Source organism: Manis javanica, chromosome 2, assembly GCF_040802235.1.
Source record: "Manis javanica isolate MJ-LG chromosome 2, MJ_LKY, whole genome shotgun sequence".
NCBI lineage: Eukaryota > Metazoa > Chordata > Mammalia > Pholidota > Manidae > Manis > Manis javanica.
The window spans coordinates 11,090,094-11,114,756 of NC_133157.1; the positions used below are offsets into that span (position 1 = coordinate 11,090,094).

A 24,663-nucleotide genomic window follows, 5' to 3' on the forward strand; every position below is an offset into this window, starting at 1 on the left:
AGTCCTGCTGCCTGGGCTCAGCGGGGGCACAGAGCCTGCCGTGGAGCACAGGTGTGTTCAGAACCTCGGGACCTGGGGATGGGGCTTTGCTGTGGTCAGACCACTTCCCTGAAAGCCGGCTCTTCTGAGCAGGCACAGTGAAGCATATCAGATGCAGCTCAAATGTTCCCCCTCCAGGAAGTCTGCCCTTCTCACCCCACCTCTGGCACATAGCGGCGACAGTGATGCCTACTGCAGACCTTTGACCATCACTGGCTGGTAGCAGGGTGGCTGGCTGGTAGAACCTACACCCTGCCCCCCCACTTCCTTATTTGAGTTTCTTAATCTCTCAGAACCTCAGTCTCTCATCTTTAAGCAGGAATAATGACAGCTAGTGGGCAAAGGCAGAGTGAGTGAGGCCACGTTGCCCAGGACCTGACACAGGTAGGCAGTCAATGTGTGCTTCCTTTCTGTTGCTTAGACTTTGCCCCAGCACCTCACTCCCGCACTCCTCCTCCCCATTTCCCCTTCTCCGTGTGCATCCTCAGCAATCGGGGAGGTTTCTAGGCAGTTGCCTTCCTGCCTTCACCATCTCCCCCAACTAATAGCTGCTGTTTAGCTCACCCATGCATATTTTAGCCTCATAATTTTTCCTCCTGAATCAGCCTCTGCAGATTCTAATGACCTCCCTTTCTCTTCCCTGAATTCCCTCCAATTTGGAAATTCAAAAGAGGCGCTTCTCTGCGTGAACATGCTGTGATTCAATTTGAAACTAAATTTCTCCTGGCAGCAGCCATCTTTCTGAAAAGTGACATTTAAGACTGACAGTGGACAAGATTGTAAACAGGTTTCCAATAAGAAAAAAAGTCAGTGTTAAGTGCATTCTATGAATTTTTTTAAACAATGTGTGCGTGTGTGGGGTGTATATATAATTGCAGCCTTGCTGTGACACCGTCTGCTTCAGGAAGAATTCTGGGATAGTGTGGGTCTGTTTCAAACTATCTTGGTATTCTTATACTTTTCAAAAAGCAACTTCATTTCTTGGGACTCACTCTTGTATAGAATTATAGACCATTCATCATTCACTCGCTCAACATGCAGTGCCACCTCTGTGCCAGGCTGTGTGCACAGTAAAGGTGCTTTGGACTGATAAGATAGATCACTCAGACCCATAAAGAGCTCACATCCTCAAAGGGGAGGCTGGTGGCTAAGCAGGTAACTCTCTGGAGTGTGATAGAAATAGGCTCAGGGTTTCATGGAAGCGCAGAGGAAGTTCCAGAGAGGGGAGGCCATAGGGACAGGGACAGCTTCCTGGAGGCCAGAACAGTTTGAGTTTGGCCTTGTAGGAGGAGGAGGAATTTACCTGATGAAGGACGGAAAAGGCATTGTAGGCAAAGGGAAAAGCAGGGGAGGTCTGCAACAGTGTGGTGGTCGGGCAGCTGCAGGCTGTTTGCAGTGAGACTTCTGGTTTGCCAGGGAAAATGTCAGGAGGTAGGGCTGGAGAGGCCTTTGGTGGGGCTCATGTGCCACCTGGTAAGAGCCTTGGAGTCTTCACCAAGGCTGCGAGGAGCCGCGTAGCACTTTAAGCAGGTGTGACGTGATCAGATGGTCACAGTGGCGCTTCAGGAAGATCCCTCAGGGGCAGCGTAACAACAGGATTGGGTAGAGAGAGCCTGGAAGCAGGGTCTAGGGAGGCGATGAGGAGGCCTGGGAACCAACCAGGGCAGTCTCACTGGGTCGGAGGGAGGACTCAGGGGATAAGGATATTTAGAGAGGTAAGAGGGTGGCCCTGCAGAAAATCTGTGATCTTGTTTCTTTTAAAACACCTTTGTTGATGAGTACCTCAGATTACCAGCTCTTTTTTTATTTTTCTGATATTGTTTTGTTTTTTGGTCTATCCTGTCACAAGGGAATGTAATGAACTCAGCTGGCACTTGCCTTTCCCATTAATCCCTGCTAAATAAAAGCTCTTTCTAAGGGTTCTTGGAATAGTCTTTTGGCAAGGCCCTTGGCAGGAACCACAAATGACCCTGCACTTATCTTCTAAAGGAAGCAAGAAGCAGTAGGTTCCTAATATACCAGAGCAAAAAGGAGAATCATTTAGTCCCTGTAGAGAGGTTATTGGCAAAAGGCCTTTGGGGTCCTAGAGGGACAGGCAGACCAAGGGGTCAGTGACAGGCCTGGAACTGTCCAGTCAAAACTCTCATCCAGATGCTCTCTTTTCTTTCTGCCAAACCAACCAGCGCCTCCCCAGGGTAGAGGGACATAGAGGGCTTAGCAAACAGCCTGTCGCTGGTCATATGGGCTGCTAACTACAGGAATTCCAGAGTCCCACCACTCACTGTGAAATGGCCTTAAGCTGCTCCATGACCCTAGCTTCCGGTGATCCCAGTTGCCTTTGAATGTTGTGAGATACAGCTGTGTGCAAGTGCCTAAGTGTTAAATGAACATATCCACTGCCTGCTCCAGGACGTTCTGCCCTGGCACTGGGAACACAGTGATGCAGAAGAGAAGCAGAGCCACTGCCCTCCTGGAGCCTACAGACCACCTGGTCAGATCCTGCCTGTGTGAACCTAGAGAAGTTACCTCACATTTCTGTGCCTCAGTTTCCTAGTTGTAACATGGGGACAGCAACAGTATCTACCTCACGGGTTTGTTATGAGGATTGAATGAGCGGGTTCCTGTAAAACACTTAGAAAGGTACCTGGCACATGGCAAGGGTCTGCTACTTTTGTTACTACTCTTCTGCCACCACCCTCTCCTCCTCTCTCACTGTTCCCCACCTTCCCAAATGCATTAGAATCTTCTGAGCAGCTTTCTAAAGGTCTGTGCCCTGGCCCAGGAATCTGTGGAAAGGAACCTCCCTGGGCAAGTCTCATCGTGATATCAGATGTAGGTGCCACTGATCCAATTGATCAGCCAGTGTTAGCTTCCCATGCAGGTGAGGAAACTGAGACTCGGGGAGGGAGCATGCCCAAGGGGACACGGCTAGTAAGCAGTAGACCCAGAACACGTCTCAGACTGGTGACCCACATCGGGCCTCTTGGGCGGACAATTGCCTGAGATCAGCCATCCAGTATGTTGGGTCTTGAACCAAATCTGGGTTCTCTGCACTGTTGCAACAACTTTTCATGGTAAAGGGTCCAGCAGAACTGAATCAGCTGTTTGGCCTGGAGAAGATCATCTCTCAAATAGGGAAATCCCTGTATCTCACATAGTAAGTAAGACACTTCCCAAATATTTTAACCAGGAGTCCTCCAAATATTGAGAGTCTGCCAGCCATTAAATAACTTCCCGGAGGAGGCGTATAAGAAGCTGTCTCCCCAAATGCCTCCTCACCTACATATGTAGATGCAGGAATATTTGTGCCCCTCCAGCACTCTATCTGGGTGACTCTTATAATTAATATTTACTTAAAACGATCATTAGTCTCTGCTGGGCGACATTAAACCCACATTAGCAGTATTTTTAGCTGGGCATTCCCCACACCTGTGATGGCAGGCGGGTGCCCGGCAGCAGGGGAACCCCTGCAGTGCTTTATAAATAAGCTTCCCTGCACCTGGAGGAGCCTGCTGCTCAGGCAGCAGCTAGGGGGCCCGGCAGTAGTCCTGTGCCTGGAGCAGCCCACACCTGTGGTAGGGCTCCTCCCTTCACTTCACTTCCCGGACATCAGAACTCAAACCCACTTCTCTTGAGGCTGTGTGGTGGCATCTGTGCTCTGGGCTGGACCCACATGAAAGGTGAAATCTTTCCCAAGAGAGTTGAGGATTTCTCCAGTAAGGGTGAGGAGGGTCTTAATAACGACCACTTATTAGATGCTAACTGCTTTGTGTTCCTTGTTCCCGATAAACCACGCAACAACATGACAGGTAGGTCCAATTCTCCTTCTTTTTCCAGGTGAGGAGACTGAGGTTCAGAAAAGATGCTTCCCCAAGGCCACACAGCCAGTAGGTGGGAACCCAGCTTGCTCTAGCTGAGCCCACACTTTTCATTACATTTTTTCTCACCCTCAGTCTTATTTGATTCTGTTAAATGATTGGAAAAGGGAAATGGAACTAACATTTATTGGGTACCTACTATATGCTAGGAAGTTTACATATATTGTCCCAGCTAATTATCACAACCTGAATTAGCTCATAGGAGATAAGAATGATTATTCCCATTTTATAAATAAAGAAACTGAGGCTCTGGAGAGTTTTAAGTTATTTGCTCCCAGTCACATTGCTAATAAGCATCAGAGCCAAAATTCAAACCCAACTTGATTGTCCAACAACAGACATTTTCCTGCCTAACCAAAGACATTAATGAACGACATTTGCCTTTTAAGTGTGTAATATAGTTTTGTACAGTCCAATATTTCATCATTTTCCTACTGATAAGAGCTTTCTGCTTATATTTTTTGAGGTTTATAAAGAACTTTTACCCCAGTAAAGAATGTATATAGGGTTTTATAATGTTCGTGGCTCTTCTATACTATTTAATTTAACCCTTGTAATAATCCTGTGAAAAGAGGTTTGCAAAACCCAATTTACAAAGAGGTAAACTGAGCTCAGAGAGGCTGCAAACACCCATCAGGTCAGGAGCTCAGCCACAAAGCCTGAGTTCCCCCCACACTCACATAGCATTGCTCCCAGGTCTGGATTGTTCTGTGGAGCCTAAAAGGGTGAGGAATTCAGACAACTTGTATTCAAGAAGGATACTGGGTAGAGGAAGCCTTGTGGCTGTGGAGCCCAGCCGTTGAGGACCCCTTCATTAAAGGTGGTGACATTTCCTCACCCACAGAAGCAGGCCGGAAGTTGTAATGGTCAGGGAACTACAAAAGCAGCAGTTCTCACACTGATTCCTACATGGGAGGAACTGGTGGTTCCAGGGCAGATAAGAATGACTTTACAAGATGAAAATGATCAGTAAGGGCACGCGGGTCTGGAGGAGAGCAGAGTTGGCATTTTTTGGCCCTGCAAATAGCTGCCCATCTGCTCTCTGTCAGAATATGTTAGGAGTGCATCTGGATTGCTGCCCCTGAGTCTCGGCTCCAGGCTGGTCATGTGGTTGTCTCCACGACAACTCCAGGAGTGGTGTAAACTGCTGCACTTGGAGCCAGATGCTGCTCTGCACATGTGGTCTAATTAGACAGTGTTCCCGGCCTCCCACCTCCCTCACTACCCCTCCCCGCATACACACCACGCTCTCTCCCCTCCTCCCTCCCTCTAACCCGCATCCTCACATCCTCAGTCAGTCAGTCTTGCTCTCCACCCCGTTGGTCTCTTTCTCAGAAATGTTGCTGTTGCCTTATCTACAGTGAATTATTCATTCAACAAGCATGGGAGTGCCTGCAGTGACCCAGGCACTGTTCTAGGAATTGGAGATGCAAAGACAAATAAGGTATCACCCAGTCCTTTGGGGAGCCTGAGGAGTCTGGCATCTAGCAAGGGAGCTGCCCGGCAGCCAGGCAGTACAAACATGGCAGGAAGCGCTACAGTGGAGGTGAGCACAGGGGCTACAGACTACAGAGCAGGGAGGCCTGGGAGAGGCCTGGGAGAGCATCCTAGGGCAGCTGTCCCTGCCTGAGAAAGTGAGGCAGGAGGCCTTCCTGGCAGAGGGTATAGCACATGCAAAGGTGGAAGACCACAGACCAGCACAGAGGACTATGACCAGCTCCATGTGTGGGGACGCTGGTGTTTGGGGAAGCCAGGAGTTGTGGTTGGCAAGATGCACAGGATCGTGCCTTGGAGGGCTTCTCTCCAACTCCACATGCCACTTAGGACTGCAGGTCCCGGGACCAGGGAAAGCAGAGGAACATGGTTGGGGCTGAGCAACCTGGACTGTTGCAGATGGATCCAAGGGTGAGACTCTGAGTAAATGAAGCCTGTTCAGTAAGTGTCCCTGTGAACGCAGTCTGTTCCTGTGACTCTGGAGGCTCCATTCTGAGTAGGGGGGTTACTCAGTGGGGAGCCACCAGCACATGCTAAGTAAAGGCCCACTTGCTTCCCCACTTACAGAGCTCTGGGCCGCACTGAATCTATTTTGAGTCCTCAGGCAGTACATAATCCCCGTCTAGAGACTGGATTCCTTGGACTGGGGTTGCAATATGTGGAAAAGGACATTTTTGTTGGGAGAAATCATCAGTGTATCCTGACTTGCCCAGAAGCCCAGAGGAAAGCCATGTTTGGGCAGCTGGGCCTGCTCAGAGTGAGAGCTCTTGCCTCTTGGGAGGAGCCTGCCTAGGCTCTGTTGTGAGGCAGAACTGACTTCAAGTATAGCTCTGGTTCTTCCCAGCTCTGTGGCCTGGGCAAGTCACATCCCCTCCCTCTGTAAGATGAGGAGTAAGAGTGTCTTAATCGGGCTATTATGCAGGTCCAACTTTCAACCAGTTACCATGTACCTGCGGCACCCAGCCCATGGCAGGGGCTCCACGGAAGGCGGTGTGGGTGGTGGTTCTTCTCTGCTCACTCTGAATCATGGGCTTGACTCCACTGACCTGACATGTGGCCTGGGCAGGTAGCACACGCTGTGTGCCCCGGGCTGCTGGATGCAAATCACTGCAGCAGGAATTGGGCAGAGAGCTGCCATTATTTGGGGTAGAAGACAGATATGTTTTACCTTTCTAGGAATCAAGCCCTGAGCCATGCTTTTTACATGAGTCACCTGTTGATCCCCACATAACCCTGTGAGGTAGGTGTCCCCCCCCCACTTTATGAATGACAGAACAGTCTTAGAGGATTTAGGGCCTTATACCATGTTCCAGACACAGTGACTGTCAGAGCTGTCATTCCCACTCCAGTTTGTTCTCTGTTAGCTCTGCACCGAGGGCTGTGCATTGTGACATATTCCTCTGAGGGGCTGTGAGTGGCTCATAGAGAAAGGTCCTTTCAATGTCTAGAAACAAGACATGGTAGCATTAGAAAGTACCTTGAAGATTTCCCAGCTCAGCACCTTCCCATTGTACAGATGAAGAAACTGAGGCCTAGACAAGAAAAAGGAATCAAGGCCAGGTCAGGTATTTGTACTCCTTCCCCTTCACAAAGCTGCCATTTGTTTATGACTAAAATTTGGTGCTGAAGCCTCCTGGGCAGGCCCCATCCAGGCACCAGAGATTGGCCCTAAACAAGTAAAATCTGGGGAAGGGGCAATCCTACATAAATGAGCCAGTGAGTGAGCCTGGTAACTCGGTGTGTGGACAGGGCTCGGTGTGTGGACAACCCCCAAGGGCTGTCACCAAGGACTGGCAGGCAGCCCATTTTTAGTTAGGTCTGTCTGTCTTGCCCTCACTTAACTCAGAGGGTTGGGATTTTTCCTCTTTACAGACTGATTTGTGCTTCTTCAGTTTTATCTCCATGTCCTTTAGCCTTTGATCTGTGAGTCCTGTGTTCCCTGTGTCACAGCTAATGCTGGTTCTCCGCTGATCACTTTTCGGGTTGATTTACATTTCTCCCAGGGGTCCACCAGGCTCTCAGAACCCACCCTCTCTCCACTATGCTCTCTTGAACTATCTCCTCACTCTCAAGAAGCTGAAATGCTCATCTCTAATCAATTTGGCACATCCTTTCTTGGGACTTTGGAATGCAGCAGTCATTGTGTTAAAACCCAGATTCTGGCTCTCGGTGACACCAAGGCAAACTCTGGTATGGCCGAGGTGGCAGAGCCAGGTGTTCGACACTGAGATCTCGGCATGCCCCGTGGTCTCCGTACTGGGGCGAGAGCTGTCACTTGGCTGCAGCACGGGGACGGACGGTCACCGTCTCTCCCTTGGAGCCAGCTGCTGTTGTTTGGACTTGCCGACATAATGGTACTGAATGCTTAGAGCATGAGGAGAGGTATGATTTCCAGCATATCAGTAAGAAAATTGAAGCTCCGAGAGGAGAAGATGGCTTCTGCAAGCACGTAGTGGAGCCAAAACTCACACCTGTTTCTGCAAAGTCTGCTCTCTTCATCACCACCTTATAATCCATCTCTAAATTGCGAGAGCAGCCCTGTTGGTGGCTGATATCTTAAATACTATCTTGTGATTATTTGTCTTAATCAAAGAGAAATAATATTGCGTTTCATGAGTCCCAGGACCAGACAGGCTTCATTTCGATATGTGGCCCTCTCGTTGATCAGCTCTGCAGTCTGAGGCAGGTGACTTCACCTTTCTGGGCCTCAGTATCTTTATCTGTAAAATGGAGAGCATAACAACACCTTCCCCCCAGGGTTGTGGTGAAGAAGTGCGATAATGCATGTAAAACCACCTGGCACAGGTCGGCGCTCAGTAAGCGGTAGCTGGTTTTAATCACTGCACCTGCTTTCCTGGTAGAGCTGATTCCCATCTGCATTTCTTATGGAAAGAAAATCTTAAGCTAGTATGCACAAGACTCGCTTCATTGTGTCTCCTCAGCTTCCACAGGCCTTCCTACTCATCTGCCGTGCCTGCGCTAATCAGAATTTCCTGACTTCTCCCTGTTTGTCTTGGTTAATGCAGAAGGAAGGGGCTGTTGGCACAGAGGAGCCGAGGCGTGGGCCCGACACGCCTGTGATTTGAATGTCTTTACTGTAATCTAGCATGGTTGGGGGGAGGGGTTCTGTCAATACTGGAGCGTCTGGCCAGAGCCGCTGTCCCTGCCCCTGCAAATCATCAGAGCAGCGCTTGTTGGGCACCCACATTTCCCCAGACTTAAATCATCCGAACAGTGAGCCGCTTCACAATGACACATTGATTCTTTGTTTAGGACTCGTTATGGTGATGGGGCCCTATTCCTGGTGTGCCTGGGCTACCACACAAATGGTTCACAAGGCTGCCTTGGTCCTGTCACCCCAAAACCTGGCTTGACCCAGCCTGACCAGAGCCATCTGACTGTGGACAAGCAGACCACCTGTCCAAGTCCATCCTGGTGGCTCTTGAGTGTGTACCATGCTGTGCATTGGTGGGTGTGGAAACAGTCTGCTTGGACTTCAGAGTTATTCTGACCCACCAGGTCTGGGACCTTAGGCAAAATGATTCATCTTCACGGGTGACCTTTCTTCCCTCATCAGTAAAATGGGGGTTATTTATGAGCATCTCTGAGCTCTGGTGAGGATTCAGTGAAGGTAAGTTATAGGTTGGTCCAAAGGAAGAACTCAGCTTCCTTCTCCCAAAACTCATGCCTACTTCTGGTTAACCTGAAGTTACTATAACGTAATGCTACTGTCCTAACTCTCCCTCCCTCCCTCCCTGCCTTTCAGTAAGTAAGGGTCTGGCATTCTCTAGGCCAGACACTGCACTAAGCCTCTCTGTGTCGGCTGGGGGCTCATCCTAGTTCCTTGGGCAGCTGCTGCAGCGACCCCATGAGGAACAGCCCTTTGGCCCCAGCTCTAGGAATGGCGCTGAGACCCAGAGCAGAGGACTCAGCATGAGATTTCCATGTAGCCAGTGGGCAGTATAAACTGTGCAAGGGGGACTATGGGAGCATTCGTCAGACTTGAGAATGAGGTTCTTGGCTGCACTGCACTTTGGCTGGGGTGTTTTAATTTGAAGGGATTTAAACAAAATACATCGTGGTTGAGAGTGCTGCTAATTGGGGCCAGATCCCCCAGCTTTCTTTAGTCTTAAATTTTTAAAATGAATGCTGAGTGCTCTAGGTGCTGTGCTAGTCACTTCCAACTATACCAGTGGTTCTCAGCCTTCACTAGATTGGAGTCACCTAGAAATTACTATGGCCTTAGCACTGGGGATTTAAAAAGTGCTCCTGGTGATTCTAACACATGGCCAAAGTTGAACACTGCCAACCGCCATGGCTTTCATCCTGGCGTAGCCTCCCAGCAGTCCCCTGCAGCAGGGGCCTCTCTCCCTGTTCCAGGTGGTGAGGATGAGGATCTTAGAGGTGCAGGTATTTGCACACAGCTCTATGTTCCACTCCCCGCACTGCCTCTTCCTGGAATGGCTCAGCTGACACCTACTGCATGCCTGCCCTCTAGGAACCTGCAGTGGACTGGTGGGGGGCAGTCAGCTGGGCGCACGTGGTGATGGTGTGGAAACATCAAAAAGGACTGGCGGGCCCTCTTCACCCGAAGGCATCAGATAAGGTTCTCACCAGGAGGTAATATGAACAAGGAAGCCAGAAGAGTGAGTACAGCGTGGAAGAGGCTGGGGGGCCATCGCCATTCCGCAATCTCTGCAGCAGGGTTGAGTGGGTGGATGAAGTAGGTAGGATGTCATAAGCAAAAAGTCAGGTAGGAAAGGTCATGTAGAGCCTTGAGTATCCTGCTCAGGAGTTTAGAAATCCCGTCTCCATGGATCCACAAACTTGCCTCAAGCTCTTCGACACTGCTGAATCCGATGGCACATATTCAGCCATCAGAACCCCTGCTGAAAATGTAACCTGGAAAGGAGAGGGGAGAAAATTGTGCACCCCCTGCAGGCCTCTCCAGTGTGCGCCCTGTGCAGTCATAGACCCCATGCTCAGAAGGGCCCAGGCCTGGTTTATTGCTCTGCTGTCACCATTATTAAATTCTTAATAATTGTACCTTCAAACCTGTATTACGTAAATGAAGTCCGGTGGGACAGTGGAGTATGTGCATGAGCAGAGGAGATAGGCATAAAAGTCCTCCTTGGAGCCTTGCCATCCAATCCCATATAGCTTCTCAATGCCCCATGGCACAGAGTTCCTTCCAGTGGACCCGCAATGCATGGGGGTTCAGCAAGACTCAAAGGGTATACAAGGTAAACGTGTCCATATCTACAACTGAGTAAGTGGGGCACTGCCAGCCCAAGAGGCCACACTTGGCATTAGAACCAGAACTTGCTTCAGCACTGAAAGAAGCAGTGTGTTCTAAGAAACAAATGAGACCATGGAAACCCATCACATTTCTTATGCATGTTACTTCCTTATATTGACCATCCACTTGCTGTGAAAATGTTGACATAGATGGAGTGGAAAAGAGGGAGCAACCATAGTTGCTTTTCCTTTCTCATCAGTAAGCCAAAGGCAGAGAATGTTACTGGAATGTGCATATATCGAGAACTGAAATAAAAACAGTTGAGTTAGTTCTGTGCAGCATTTCCACGGTTTGGTAAGAACAAAATACAAATGCATATATGAGTTACAAAAAACTATTCCACATATGTTAGCATTTAAAACTGGCATTGCACAATATAAAGTTGAGCAGTAAGATTCATGCTAATAATTTAATTTTTTATTTTTTCATTACATAGAATGACATTAAATAGTAAATTTAAAAAGCAGCACAATGGACCTAGAAAGAAAACCGTGAAAGGAAGAAGCAAAGCCATGTATTTTAGTATGGCACTTTTATACTAAACAGCACTTTTTCCTGCATACTCATTTTACACTGGGTCCTGCAAATTATGTTGCCATCCCCGATAAAACCCAATCTCTGCCCTCAAGAAAATGGTTCTTTGTGGAAAAGCTATTTGTTGTAATTTGTTTTAATCTTCTAATAGCCCTGGGAGATGGGCCAGCCTTGAGTAATTGTCACAGATGAGGAAGAGACAAATCACTGAGATCACATAGCTGGTATGGTCAGAATCAAGGTTCAAGTCCAGGTCTTTCTGACTCCAAGACATGTACTCTCCCCACCATGTTGTGTTATCCTACATGATAGGACAAAAAATATATCTCCATTTTTTGGTGCAACTCTTCTGTTTATTTTAGTTTACTTTATTGTAGTAAAGTTGACACATAATGTTATATTGGTTTCAGATGTACTACTATTGACTTGATAATTATATACATTACTAGATGCTCCCCACTAGGATGGATTAGCTACCCAGTTACCATACCAAGATATTACAGTATTATTGGTTATATTCTCTATGTTGTACTCCCATTCCTATGACTAATTGATTTTACAATTTGTACCTCTTTATCCCCTTCACCTATTTGACCACTTCCTATGGTAACCAAGAGTCTGTTGTCAATATTTATGGGTCTATTTCTTTTTGGTTTATATGTTTTATTTTTTAGATTCCATGTATAAGTGAAACCATGGTATTTGTCTCTGCCTGGCTTATTTCACTTAGCATGATTCCCTCTAGGTCCATCCGTGATGTTGCAAATGGCAAGATTTCCTTCTTTTTATGACTGAGTGGTATTCCATTGTGTGTATGTACCACTTCTTCTTTATGCATTCATCTATCAGTGGGCACTTGGGTTGCTTCCATATCTTTGCTATTGTAAATAATGCTGCGGAGAACATAGGTGTGCATATATCTTTTTGAATTAGTCATTTTTCCTCAGGAAAATTCCTTGAAGTGGAATTGCTGAGTCATATGATATTTCTATTCTTAGTTTTTTGAGGAAACTCCATATTGTTTTTCACAGTGGCTGCACCAATTTACATTCCCACCAATAGTACAGGAGGGTTCCCTTTTCTCCACATCCTCACTAACATTTGTTATTTCTTGTCTTCTGGATAGTAGCCATTCTGACCTGTCTTCTGGATAGAAGCCATTGTGCTTTCGATTTGTATTTGCCTGACTATTAGTGATGTGGAGCATCATTTCATATGCCAGTTGGCCATCTGCATGTCTTTGGAAAAATGTCTATTCAGGTCCTCTGCCCATTTTTTTAATTGTATTTTTTTTTTTTTTAGTGTTGAGTTGTAGAAGTTCTTTGTATATTTTGAATATTAGCCCCTTATTGGATATATCATTTGCAAGTATATTCTTGCACACAGTAGATTGCCTTTTTGTTCTGTTGAGAGTTCCTTTGCTGTGCAGAAGCTTTTTAGCTTCATGTTGTCTCACTTGTTTATTTTTGCTTTTGTTTCCCTTGCCCAGGAAGACATACCCAGAAAAAAATTTCCATGCTGATATTCATGAGATTCTGGCCCATGTTTTCTTCTAAGAGTTTTATGGTTTCACATCTTTTTTTAAAACCTAAAACTTTATATAGGTTTTTTTTTAAATGTGCCTTTACCCCCCAAAAAAACCAAACTAGGATTCTGGTGTGCCAGTTGTCAAACTAGTTATTTTGTTCCTGAACTAGGCAGGGATTCCTTGATATGAGGGACTTTTCTTTTTGACTTTGTTAAGGAAATTTTCAAATTTATACAAGTAAATTTGTATAAACAGGTATGTATAACCCATATACCTGTTGCCCAGCTTTTTAATTATGGTAATTTTAATTTTGATAATAATTACGATATTTTAATTATGATAAAGTATATATAACATAAAATTAGCCACTTTAACTATTTTTACATGTACAATTCAATAGCATTAAGTACTTCTATGCTGCCATAACCACTATCCATCTCTAGAACTTTTTTCATCTGGCAAAACTGAAAGTCTATACCCACTAAACACCAGCTCCCATCCTTCCCTGTGCAGCCCCTTGCAACACGGTTCTACTTTCCATCCCTATCAAGTTGGCTGCTCTAGATTGAATGGAATCAGAGTAGTTGTCCTTTTGCTACTGGCTTATTTCCCTTAGCATAATGTCTTCAAGGTCCACTCGTGTTGTAGCATGTGCCAGAATTCCCTTCCCTTTTAAGGCAGAGTAATATTTAATTGTATGTGTATTTTGTTTATCCATTCACCTGTAGGCATTTGTGCTGCTTCTATCTTTTGGCCAGTGTGAATAAAGCGGAACATTACAATCTGCCATTCTTGTATCATCTATGCCTTCATCCACTGCCCACTGCTTATTTCATTATTAGTACCACTTGTAAGGACTGTGTTTTATTCATCTTTGTATTCCCCTAATACAGAGCCTGGCACACAGTAGGTGTTTTTAAAGTGTTTGGATGCATGAATCTTTGAAAATTATCGTTTTTAAAACTTAAAGCAAGGTCCATAAAGAGTGGACGCTTTCTTTTTTTCTTAGTATCGCAGGGTAAATATGCGCCTAAAGTCTTGATAAAAATGAAAATCTAATTGTGAAGGAAAACAAAAATGTAATACTTTAAGTGTGGATCAGCAGAGCAAGGAAAGTTGAAGAATCTGATGGGAGATTTTACTTTAATGCCAGTACCTATAGTGCAGATGAGAGCTGTTTATTTCTGGAAGTACCAAAACCTTTGAAATCAGCAACTTCACCTGTTAACAAAGATTGACTCAGTAATGGAATTTGTAATTGATTCCATATGTCAAGAAGATAATCCAAGAGTAAAACTTGTCTGTTTGTAACTGAGTCCTTGATAGAGTTAAGCAGCTGTACTTAACTGTCTTTCGGGTCATAGATGGAAAACTCTACTAATGTGATCGAAGCTTGAATACTCACGGCCTGACTTGCCTGACTGAATTAACGTCGCTAACAGCCAGGAGTCCCAGCGCCTCGAGGGTCGTCTGAGAAGACAAAAGGTTTAATCAGCCTAATGGGGGAACTGAAGCAGCACCTCTCACAGAGGAGGGAACTAACCAGACGCCTTGCCTCACTCGCCTACACTGCAGAGAGTGGAGTGGGGGCAGCCAGCTCAACTGCACGAAGGGGGTGGACAAGCTGGTGTAAATGGTTGGGCACCTCAAGTTGGGCCTGTGGCAGAAAGAGCCTTCACAGTAGCTTGCTCACTCCTGGGAGCTGTTTGTCTCTGAGGAGCTGGTACTCCAAGTGTCCACCAGGAGACCTAGAGGACTTCCATCTTTAAAAAGAATTCTCATGCTCTCCAGCAGATGACCAAGGGCAGTTAGGACTGAGGCCTCAGAGAAATTGAATCTGTAGTGGGCCACATGCATGGTGGCTGGGCTTTGGAGGCCACCAGGTATAACCCTGACTCTCTGACCTTGAGCAAGTTACCCGACCTTGGGTATTCTGTAAAGATTAGGTGAACTGTGACTATTATCATCCCCTTAGAAGGTGAGTAGCTTCAGGGGAATGAGCGTTCTGCGTCCATTGCCATTCAAAACTTTATAGTGACTCTGGGTGACAATGTCACTGGTTTCCAGTAGAATTAGGAAAGAACAGTACCCCAATAGGTGGGATTTGCTCACCTGATTCCCATTCATCCTCCCAGGCTCCACTGAAACATGTCCACTTCTCGTCATGCACCTGACCTGCTGCCCTGGGAGGATTAGCCTCCTCTTCTGACTGCTGTGGACGGTTTGCCGCCCACCCCGCTCCAGTAACACGACACTGTGTGGTAGTGTTTGTTTGTGTCTAAATGACACCGCTGAAGTTGCTCTTTAAGCTCTTTGCAGAAAAAGTCCCCATTGTCACATTTCCCCTGAATCTTTCCCACCCATGCACTTCTGTCCATTTTTATGGCAGATGTCTGTTCTAGGGGGATGTCACCTGCAGTAAGTACACAACAGGCCCAAAATGTTCATGTCTCCCAAAGATGAGATTCTTTCTGCTCTCCTACAGCTAAATCCTGCCTTAGGCTACCCTTATGTACAAATCTGGCGGCAGACTCTCTTAAATGCATTGGTCCCTCAGCAGACTTCTTCCTGTCAATGCTGGGCCAAAGGTGCTAGAGTGAATACCAACAACAGTGATCATTTCCTCTGAGCAGCTCTAAACCCCTTGGACAAGTGTCACTCACCTGGCTTCGTGCTCTGAGACCTCTTTACCCTCAGGCCAACCAGTGTCTCAGCCACACCGAGACCAAGGGCTTCTGTGACAGTAACCAGAGTCAAGCTCATTCTGTGATTCTTTAACCAACATCCCTGAGCTGCTAATGGTACTGGGCTCCATGCTCTCCCTGGGGAATGTGGAGATGAGTCCTGCAGGGCCTCTGTCCTCTCAAGCTCCCAGTCACAGGGGATATGAGAGTGAAGATTACCCAGCACCAGGGGTGCATGAAGCACTGTGGGAGCACCTAGCAGGGGTGAGTGGCTGCTGCACAAAAGGAGGATGGATGAAATAGAACTGAAAAATGCAAGGAAAAATGTGGGAAAGGACATGGCATGTGATTTGGAGATTTGGAGCCTAAGATATGCAGGGAACAGAGGAAAGCAACACAAAAGGACTCTGGAAGAGAAAGTAGGGGCAGCTTAGGAAGGGTTTGTTTGCTGGGCTAAGGAGCTGGGACTTCTTTACTTTCCCACACAGGCCCCATGTGTATGACTCACTGCTGTGCTCAACAAAACAGGTGCCATTCCTACCCACATGAACCTTATAGTGCTAGTGGAAGAAAACAGACATTAATCAGATAATCACACAAATGTAACATCTCTGCAGTCAAAGTTCTCCAGTAGGATAATGTGACCCAATCTGCATTTTAGAAGTGACTCTACCCAGGAGAACTTGGGTAGATGGGAGAGATGAAACAGGAGTGGGACAGAGAGTTAAATGTCCCTGGAGCAGGCAGACAGGCAGGCCTGCACCAAGACAGCAGACAGAGAGCAGGGATCGACATACAAGACATGTCACTGGTAAAATGAGAAGGACTGGGGCAGTCTGAGGGGCCTGTGGGTGGCAGTAGATAACAACAACTTTAAGAAAGGAAAAAGCAGATTCTGGGTCCAGTCCAGGTGGAGTAACAGTTGGGAGTTCTGGCCATTTTGAGTTTGTTGTGCCGCTGGGCCATTCGGGGGGTTATTGAGAGAAGAGCTTAGGGGTAAAAAAAAAAGTCTGAGCTGAGAGTACTTATCAGAAGTCATCAGTGTGTGTACTTATGGGTGAAATCACCTGGACAGAGTTAAATGCCCTGCTATGGTTCCAAGGGTGAGAAGAAATTCCCAGGCCACAGGAATGGACTTCTAGATGGGCTTCTGTTGGTTATCACTAGCTGATCTCTCAGCTGTTCAGCAAGAAGGGTGTAAGTCCTTGTTATAAAGTCAAAGTAATAAATGTCCTGAAGAGTTCCGCCTTCTTCCTGGGAACTGGTATGCTTTTTTTCCCTCATAGGCAATGTGGTTTGCACCGTTTCCCTCCTTGCTTCAGCAGCCAGGGAGCTCAGAGGTAATTTCATAACTTAGATTTAGAAACCATTTAGACCTACATATCCAGATACTCTTATCCAAAATACATTCTAGATATTTACATGTTTTCCAGCTCTGATTTTTTTATTTGTTTTAGGTGGTCATGTAGGCTGCCTAGGTCCTTTGTAGAATTAGGTAGGGTGTAATTGTATAAAAACATATTCCCCCACCCTTATTTTTTGCGGTCATCCTTGCAGCCTTTGTGCAGTAAGTCTGCCCAGTTGCTGAGCTAATATTGGCTAGATTTAAGCAGGAGGAACTCTTGGAATTTACAGCAGCTAGACAGAAAATTTAACACTCACGTAACTCATTAAAACAGGATAAAAGTGGAGCTTCAAACATCTCTGTGTTTGCTACCAAGTCTGTGAAGGGAGGGAGGGGTACTTTAATTCAGTTCAAGATATTAAAGTCTGATCTTTCAAAAATGAGAATACGCCATTGAAATTAACCACTTGTCTGGGTAGATGAGCACTCCAGGTACCTTCAAAGAAGGATTGAGGTGTTGAGCACAAGGATGGAATGTTTTTTAAGCTTAGGATGTCATTTTCTTGACTCATAAAATACAGTTAGTAAATGCAAACTTCCTTGTCACAGCATTCCTGTAAATATTATTTTTGATCATACCTGCTTTTTAATACAAGTAATTATTTTTAAATTATAATTTGCCATCGGTTAAGATCAATATGTAAATTGCTTTCAGACCCTGTTCCATGGCTGGTGCCTTCCCTAAGGAAAGGTGCCAGGGTCAGGACTAGGGGAAGAGAAGACTGCCCCGCAGGGGGGCCCAGCCATCACCCCTGCCCCCAGCTCCTCCCAGAGCAGCTGGGCTGTCTTATGCAGCAAGGTGCTATCCAAAGAAAGGGTCACACTCCCAACAGTGAAAAGAAAGCTTGGCAATCATCCCATTGGAGGGCACACTCACTGACTTGCCGCTGGGATAGCATGGTGGCTAATAGGGAAGGGTCCAGTGTGGGGGCTGGAATCCTGCCTTTGGTTCCCATTCTGCCTCCTGTCAGCTCTGTGGCTTTGAGGCATGACTGTTCCCCCCTCTGAAACAGCTGCCTCATCCACAGACCAGAATGCTGTCAGTGGCAACAGCCACTTCACCAGGTAAATGAGGATTAGATAGGTTAGCAGAGGTAGAGGCACCGCCTAGTGGAGTCTGAGAACTGATCACTTTCATTCGTTTCCTTCATCCCTCCTCTCCTGTCTCTGTTCCCCAGGAAGAGCCCATCACCTTCTGTGAGGATGCCTTCGTGTCGCACTACCGCTCTGGAGCCATGAGGCAGTTCCTGCAGAATGCCACACAGCTGCAGCTCTTCAAACAGGTGCCCAGCCTCTCAGGGGTGGTCAGTGTCTGGATCCCTGGTAGGAGTTTCTGTAGCTGTCCCCACTCTTAGCACTGAGGCTGCAGGCAGGTGGGACTCAGGCTCAGCCAACAGAGGCTCAGAGTCTGTGGAGGGGCATCAGGTAAAGAGGGTGGTCAGCAACCAAACAGACCCTTTGCAAATATGCCATGTGATTTTATAAGTTATCATGAACATGCAGCCAGCATTTTAGAAACTTGCTTTTTTAAAATTCAGCAGTTCCAAAAGCCCCTTCTTGTCTTGGGAAATGTGGTTCTTGGTCATATACTAAGGTGTCCGGCTGAATGGTTTTCCCCCATTTCTTTGTACAAGCTGTCATGCTTTTGTTCTTTCTTTATATAGTTCATTGATGGTAGGTTAGACCTTCTCAATTCTGGCGAAGGTTTCAGTGATGTTTTTGAAGAGGAAATCAACATGGGCGAGTATGCTGGTGAGAAGCATTTCATTTTCCTTTCTGCGCTGTGGGCTGTTATGTGGGATTAGGTCTGTTTGGCAAGGAGTGGCAGTGAATTCCTTTTTCCTTCATTGCGGGTTAGGGGAGAGACTGGTTTCACCCTAAGCCTTGAAATACTTGAAGAATTCCTCTTCATTTGCTGATGAGGTGCACATTGGCTCATATGAAATCCTCTGTCCTGGGGTCACTTGCTTCCTGTGTGTGGGCAGAGTCTTGTTAAACATATGCCAGTTTGATGCAGAGGAAAGCACACAGGGTATTGAATTAAGAGACCTGGGTTCAAATCAGATGCTGCCTCCTCACTAGTGGTGAGAACTTGGTCATATCCTTTCACCTCTTTCAGCTGAAGCCTTCCTGTCCGCTCTGAGGGTAATGGTGCCTACCTCACAGCGTTCCTGTCAAGATTCAGTCAGAGTCCCTGGGGAAACTTTTGTGCTGTCACCCAGGACAGGCCCTAGCACAGGGTCACTGCTCAGGAAATGTTTCTTTAGAATGTGAAGATTATTGCCGAGTTCCCAGTCTCTGCGGACCTTTAGAACTGGAGGGATTGCCTCTCATTTTTCAGAGGAGGTGTCTGAAGCCCAGAGAAGTGTTAGTGACTGGCCCAGACCCTGAATCCCAATCTGTCCCTCCTTCCAAGTCCTAAAGCCTCAGTCTTAGACAACGAAATCAAAACTAAATGCAAAATAATAATAATCATGCTACTGGCTGCCTTATTGCTGAACATGGGCTGGTAATCCAACTGGCAGTCCTTCAACTCATGGAGTCAGGCGTAATCTCACCTATGAAACCCTCTTGTACAGGCCTGCCCAGCCCGTGTTGCATGGGGACCACAATCAGTAAAACTAGTGTGTATGTCTGTGAACAGTAATAGCCGATGATTAATAAGCACTTCCTGAACACCTGCTGCATCCAGAGCCCCTTGTAGTAAGAAGTAAAGGACCCGGTTCTGTCCTCAAGGAGCTTTTAGACTGGTAGAAGAAAGAGATGCATAGCTGAAGATAAATACCAATTAAACCAGTGTAGGAAACAGAGTAGAAACAGGTTTTCGTGCAGCTAGAATAGGGCTCTACTAGTCCTCACTTGGTGACATGAGAGTTTCCAAAGGAGGCAGGTTTGGGTAGTGTTCTAGCAGTCCAGTGTGCATTCTGATGAGAAGACGGGCTTCATGCGTCGCCAAACTAAGGCAGGTCATTCGGAGCTCCTAGAAACCCTGTCTCCTGGGAAAACTTCCTCATCCCGCTGGAGAAAATGACCAAGCTCCCCAACAGTGCCTCCTTTTCCTTCCCCTGTCACTGCTCAAGTGCTCCGTTGGCTGAGTGCGTACCCAGCAGCGTGCTTACACGGGGACACCCAGCCCTGTGCTTCCTGCCCAGGGAGGCTCACCGAACTCCAGGGAATATGGGCTTCGGAATGGCTATTACCTGTTTTAGAGGGCTGTTCAGAGAAAGGAGTAGGAGAAGCTTACAGAAGAAACGACATCTGAGCTGGTTGCTGAATGTACTCAGAGGGAGAGCAGGGAATGGTGGCCACACAAGGGGAACAGGTCTGAGAGGGAATGGAGGACTGCAAGCGTGTGCGCTCAGGGAGCCCAAGGTAGTTCCTGTGGTCAGAGCCTAAGGCAGTGCAGGATGGTAGTGCAGGCTGGAGAGGCAGAGGGTGGGCGGTGCACAACGAGGCCAGAGAAGAGAGGCAGGGTTGTTAAGAGGGTTTCTGACCTCTGTGCAGCAGGCAATGAGGCAGATTTTGGGTTGTACTCAGGGCGCTGATAGGTTCAGATCTCTGAGAAGGAAACCTGGGTGGGGGGCAACTCACTGCTGCATCCTTCAGGGAGTTGAACATGGGAGCCTCCATGTGGTTCTCCACAGATTTTGAACTTTCCAAGTCCTGCATGCTAAAAGCAGTTTGAGGAAATACTGGGGGCACGTAACTTCTTTAAATAACAGCTTGTCTGACTCCTCTTTCCCCAGGCAGCGATAAACTATACCACCAGTGGCTCTCCACAGTCCGGGTAAGTGTCCACCCCCACAGCACCACCTGGGCCCCTCCTTAGCCTCCTGGTGGCCCCCCTCTTCCCCCACCTCCTGCAAGGCCGTCATTCTGCCTGGGGCACTCCATTCTCACAGCTGAAGACGCCTTTGTGAAGCCAGGCTGTTCCAGGGCCAGGTGGAGACGAGCAGGATGAGGCTGCCCAAAGCCGACCTGTGGGGAGGGTGAGGAGAGCCAAGAGAAGCTTCCTCGCCTCAGGAAGCCAGCCAAGGCGTGTGAATGGATGTTGTCATCTTAGAGCATTTACGGGCGTCTCCTTCTAGGGCCAGTGCAAGAATTAAAATGTCCCTCTCGCTACTCTGCAATATTTTTCACAGCAATGGCTCCTGGGAAGATGGAGAACACATCACTGCATTTTTTATCCCCTCGCTGCTGCTGTTCTTGTTTGGAAGCCAGGGACTTAGAGCTTCAGAAGCCACTAAAGAATTCAAATTGTTGCCTTTTCTTTACATGGGTTTATCCCTGACTCTGTACTGAAGGCCTACTGTGTGCCAGGCATCCGGCTGGGTACTGGGGTTACAGTGGGGAGCAGGACACAGGCCCTGTGCTGGGGGAGAGCTCCCTGACTTGTTGGGGAAACACACACACATGAACAGGCAACTCCAGCATAATGTGATAAGTGTTCTGTCCTGCTTGTGGGCCAAGTACGCTGCTGCCAAGGCGGGTCCCTTGGAAGTAGCTGCGGTTGGCCAAGAGTATGCAGTTCCTCGGTGAAAGACTTCTTGTGTTCTTCCTGTATGGCCAGACATGGCACTTGGCAAATCATACACAAGCAGTAAGGACTTGTTGATTGATTGATAAAGGAAGTTTTAATACTCCAAAGGACCACTGAAATAGGATACTGAGTAATTTTGGAAAGCAGTATGGAATAAATGAGTGGGGGAAAATTTCGTATTGTCGTACAATGTAGAATGCTTTATAGGTCAAATTGTCATGTTTTTAATTAAAGTTAAAAATTTCTGATATGGGCAGTTACCAAAAATTGTGCTAAAAATTAATCCCAAGAATGATATTAATTTATCATATTCATTTATACACACACTGGATCCAGTCCCTCTTTCTCTCCCTCTGCTTGTTGGAATTACCTTTCCAAACCATCACAGATCTGATTATGCAATACATTTGATTTAAAATCCTCTGGAGTATAGACCCTTATCCTGGCCCTTCATGACCCTATCTGGCCTCTCAGCCACACTGGCCATGCCTCCCATGATACGCTGACCACTTGTTACTCCCAGAATACAACTTGGCTTCTGCACTTTTTTATGTGCTGTTTCTTATCCCTAGAATGTTCTTATTCTCTCCAGACCATGCCAAATGTTTCATCCTCCAAAGCCTTTCCTAACCTTGTAAACAGTGAGCAGCCTCCACTTGCCCACGTACACAGCCCCTCACCATGTTAGGGAGCAGTATTTGCCCTAGTGTGCCCCAGGACTGGAGGTTACTGAAGGCCAAGACCAGCCCTCCTGTGGCTCAGTACTCTCTGAGCCCCACAAAGTGGCCAAACCTGGGCACTTCAGAGCCATTCATTGCCTCCTTTGTGTACTTGGGAAGCCTTCCCTCCTCTTCCTCCTGCCCACTCTCCCAGAGAAACTGAGCCAAGAAATCTACGTTGGGTTTGTGCTAAAGCCATGGTTAACATTGGTGGCTGCTTATTCTTTCCTTTTCTTGAGATATCAGTGTTAAGGAAGGCAGCCCACCAGAGTGACTTAAAAACTACACAGAAAACAACACGGGGTGAGAAAGGGAAGGCACATGGCCGACGATAGCAGATTTCCAGAAGAGCCAGATAATCCTGGCTAATCAGCCCCCGACCCCCGTTTTCTGCCTCGGCCTGGTGTTGGTTATAGAGTACATTGTTGTTAAACTTACCTTAATGCTGTCCATGGTAGCTAGAGTTTCTTGAGAAGCTGTAGATCACAGTGGGACAGCCCTTGCCTGGGATGAGCTTTCCTCCTGCCAGCAGACAGATACCAGGCAAAATACTGAGCCTAAAGTGCCCCTCAGCTGTTGTCACCATCCTTGTCCCCAACCCACCACCCTAACACACACCCATAGTGATTCTGCCATGGCCATACCTAATTGCCCAGGACCAGTTACCATCCAGGTCATGTCTCTAATTAAATTACACACTCTTGAAAGGTTTGTTGCTTAACTTGATTAAAGAAGAGAGGTCTTTGTTGGTGTCAGCCTACTCTATCTTTTGTCTAAATTGCGACATTTTTTTATTATAGAAAGGAAGTGGAGCGATTCTGAATACTGTAAAAACTAAAGCAAATCCGGCCATGAAGACTGTCTATAAGTTTGTAAGTATTGGTCTTGGTCTCAGGATCCAAACAGATCTGTTCCTTGGCATGACAGAACTCCTAAATGTACCTAGTCTTATATTGCAGAGAGATTCAGGGACTGCTGTACTATCTCCAAAAGCTCTCAATGCTTCCAGAATTATGTAGTGTTGCTATTTTATGACCAGGTCAGTGACATTTTCAATTCAAAATGTTTCTGCTCACAGTTGCTACAATAGAGAGATGGGGGCTAGTAGTTTGAACATAGACTGAGTGGCCGAAACTCAGGCTGCTGCATGCCTGCATCCCTGAGACCCAGAGATGTAGTGATGTAGTCTGTTGGGTGTGTTCAAGCAAAGCTTTCCTGCATGTTTCCCTGTTCATACATCAGAATAAAGCAGCTGCTTTGCAGATTGCTGCAAAATGTTCATAGTGGGACACACCCTGTAAATTTTGTACAGATTCTCCGCTCTCACCACTGTCCATCAGAAAATGCAGTGTTTGGAAACGTGTGCCCCCAGCAGAGTGAAAGTGGGAGAACTCATCAGCTCCCGATGCTCCATCTCGTACAAGCCTCAAGTATTTTTTTCTCATGATTTCCCTTGCTTGCTAATTTGACTCTGAGCCACTGGACTGGGGTGGTTGTATTTCCATTTTTAATTTTGTTAGTCCTTTCTGTGATTATATTATAATTATTTGAATGGGGTGGGTTGCTGCCAACCGAACCACACAGGTCTAAAATGACGGAAAACAAAAGCCAGGGTGCTGCGGAAAGGAGATTTAAGGAAAGGCATTAGAGAAACCCACTGATGTGTCTGTTCAGGCCATCCAGCCTGAGCAGAAAATTGGTTCTGAGGCCCTGCCCTGATGAAATGTAACAAATACTCTGAAGCTTACAGCCAGAAAAGCTGCTGCTCTGCTCTTCTTGGTAGCTGTCACCAGGCTGCTGAGATAAATAATTATAGAGAGCCAGAAGAAGGGCTTTGGAAGGGTGGAAAAAATCAGTGCCATCGAAATGTAGAAAATAAAATCTCTGTAGCCTCTTTAAGGGATTATTTTAACCTTTTAACATTGTATTTGTTTTCATAGCCATTATGTTTTCAACTTGATGATCCTATTTTTCCTTCCTTTTTCTAGTAATCAGAGAAGGTGATTCGTGATAGACTGAAATCAAGCATAGTCCCTGCTGGAAAGAGAAAGGGAATCTTAACTTAAATTAATTTTTCATGCAGGCAAAAGATCATGCAAAAATGGGAATAAAAGAGGTGAAAAACCGCTTGAAGCAAAAGGTACTTGAAGTTCTTATTCAAAATGTATAAGCACCGTGTATGAAATGCATGACCACAGAAAAGTATGATGTGATCAATAGAGGGCTGTTTGATACAGTGTTGTTAGCACACTTCAAAATGCATTACCAGCTGTCCGGGAGTTTTCACACTGTTATAAATATTCACTGACAAAAACTGTCTTCAAGTAACATTAAAACTCTGGCTTAAACCCACAAAGGCAAGCAAGTTCAGAGTTGCCACTGTGGGTCTGTCCCTTGTCCACCCCACCATCACAAGGATCTGTAGAAATTGGCTCCACCTCCCCATGCTGGCACCACTCCCTCCTGCCGCTGACCTTGGCCCTGGAGCTGGTTGTAACCAAAACCAGGGAGCATCTCCAGGGAAATGACTGCAGTGGTTCCAG

The 24,663-nt window shown here is 46.7% G+C and overlaps 1 protein-coding gene across 12 annotated transcripts in view; it reads left to right on the forward strand.

Moving 5' to 3' along the window:
- Window positions 1-24,663, forward strand: part of DENND1A (DENN domain containing 1A) — a 538,445-nt gene that overhangs the window by 458,025 nt on the left and 55,757 nt on the right. For all 12 annotated transcript variants that reach the window (XM_073224730.1, XM_073224762.1, XM_073224757.1 and 9 more), the window contains 5 exons: window positions 18,040-18,144; window positions 18,526-18,613; window positions 20,608-20,648; window positions 22,921-22,992; window positions 24,204-24,260. In XM_073224730.1, coding sequence (XP_073080831.1) covers window positions 18,040-18,144; window positions 18,526-18,613; window positions 20,608-20,648; window positions 22,921-22,992; window positions 24,204-24,260 — 363 coding nt within the window. The remainder of the gene's footprint in view (window positions 1-18,039; window positions 18,145-18,525; window positions 18,614-20,607; window positions 20,649-22,920; window positions 22,993-24,203; window positions 24,261-24,663) is intronic.